We start from the raw sequence: 1,738 nt of genomic DNA, 5'->3' as shown, positions 1-1,738 counted from the left end.
AAGGTATTTCCCTGCCAGTGGCCAGAAGATTCTCCCGGTGGGGACTGCACTGGATGCTGCACACACCCATTGAGTGTCTGCAAATGAGAGGGAAGAGACAGCAACATATGACTGGAGAAGGGGGTCCTCCTCAAATTTCAAAGATTTGGGGTCCACGTAACCACAGCAAGGTGTCTCAGCAAAGGAGAGCGAGGTGAGCTCACAGTCCAGCCCGGTCGGACACACAGGCAGAGCTCCGTCTACTCAGTCCAACAGCCTCTCCGGGGCAACACTTCTACTCACGCAGTCTCTCAGCACAAATATTTTCTAGTCATAGCTGTACCATAAACCATTGTTCAGAGCCCAGAAGAATTTCAGCACAACAACCCCATTCCCAGGAGACTTCACTCCCAGCACGAATATTTCCATAGCAATAACCCCCAGCATATTTAGGGTCACATATAAAATTTCACTGGAGAGTGGTGTCTATTTCTTTAATCACACTCTAAAAGATAAGTTATGCCACCAGAAAAAAGAGCACATACACTCTTCAGATGAGGGAGAATAAAATACTCTCTAAAAAGCATTCCATGAGAAGATAACTAAATTTAACACGCACAAAAATTCCCCAAATAGAAGTGTAAACAGGCTCTTTCTTTTAGAAAGAAGCTGCCACCACGTCCCCATGTGGATGCGAGCTGCTGGTTTACTGTATCAGAGGACACGGAGAAGAAAGTTTCGACCTGAAATTGTCCTGATGAAAAAAGCCATTTCCCAGGGGGGCGGAGACAGGACCCCGAACCCCGTGGCGCTGTCATTCCTGGGCGACAGCTGAAGGACGCGGCTCGCTTACCTCCTGCTGCTGAAGACCGGGGCCTCTGGACTGCGCCGCGTGTCCCAGCCCTTCAGCAGGCTGTCGTCTCCTCCTGCACCGAGGGCAAACGCGGTTAGTCCCGTCGCCACCCCGCTGACCAGCACCGAGGTAACACCGAGCTGATGCTTCCCAGCCCTGGTGTCTCACGGTGTTTAACACACACACCAAACACCACCTGAGGCTGGCGGTGCTCGTCACTGCGGAAGAGACGTGCATTACCACCACCCTCGCTCTGAGCAGCAAAGAAAGCATTAGGAGATCAAAAGACTGGCCTCGCGAAGCTCTCTGCTCCGCTTTGCACACCACAAGGGTTTATCGGTGATCTCTTCGCCGGCCAAAGTGCCGTTCAGAAGGTGCAGCTTCTCCTAACTCACGCCAACCACCTCCCACAGTGAAGAGCCTTTACCCCACGCAGAGGCCCCAGCAGGCGCAATGCCAGCAGCGTACCCAGCCCCGGAGAGTAAATCCCAACAAAGACACATCCCTGAACGAGGTGCCCCCTCCCCAGCCCCCCAGTGAGAGCCCCAGCCCTTACAGACCTGAGTACACAACATCGGTGTCCCAGTAATTAAAAGCAGCGATCCAGGCCTCAAATTTGTGAGCTTCCCACTGGTTCAGGACATGCACGGAAGGAGCAGATTCATCTACGGAGAGAAGATTCAGCTTCCCCTCCGAATCGCTGCTGATCACTCTCAAAGGGCATCCACTACAGCAGAGACAGAGAAAACATCAGACATTCCTGGAACCTGCGTCCGAAGAAGCTGTTAGAGCAAAAAACACAGCCGAAGTATAGACAGGTACCGCAACGTCACACTAGAGACGTTTGATCCGCTGAACGCTGGCAGCAGCCAGTGGTACGCTGGAGGGAGCACACCCACTGACACA

The 1,738-nt window shown here is 52.8% G+C and overlaps 1 protein-coding gene across 1 annotated transcript in view; it reads right to left on the bottom strand.

Annotated features, from left to right (window-relative positions):
* The window catches only part of DPH7 (diphthamide biosynthesis 7), a gene marked incomplete at its 5' end in the record, with an annotated part of 6,146 nt that overhangs the window by 2,358 nt on the left and 2,050 nt on the right, over nt 1-1,738 (bottom strand). Inside the window, 3 exons of the mRNA XM_010139479.1 lie at nt 15-77; nt 833-905; nt 1,393-1,559. Of these exons, the coding sequence (XP_010137781.1) occupies nt 15-77; nt 833-905; nt 1,393-1,559 (303 nt within the window). The remainder of the gene's footprint in view (nt 1-14; nt 78-832; nt 906-1,392; nt 1,560-1,738) is intronic.

Source organism: Buceros rhinoceros, unplaced genomic scaffold, assembly GCF_000710305.1.
Source record: "Buceros rhinoceros silvestris isolate BGI_N320 unplaced genomic scaffold, ASM71030v1 scaffold41780, whole genome shotgun sequence".
NCBI lineage: Eukaryota > Metazoa > Chordata > Aves > Bucerotiformes > Bucerotidae > Buceros > Buceros rhinoceros.
The sequence above is the reverse complement of the archived record's forward strand: the minus strand, read 5'-3'. Positions and strand labels throughout refer to the sequence as shown.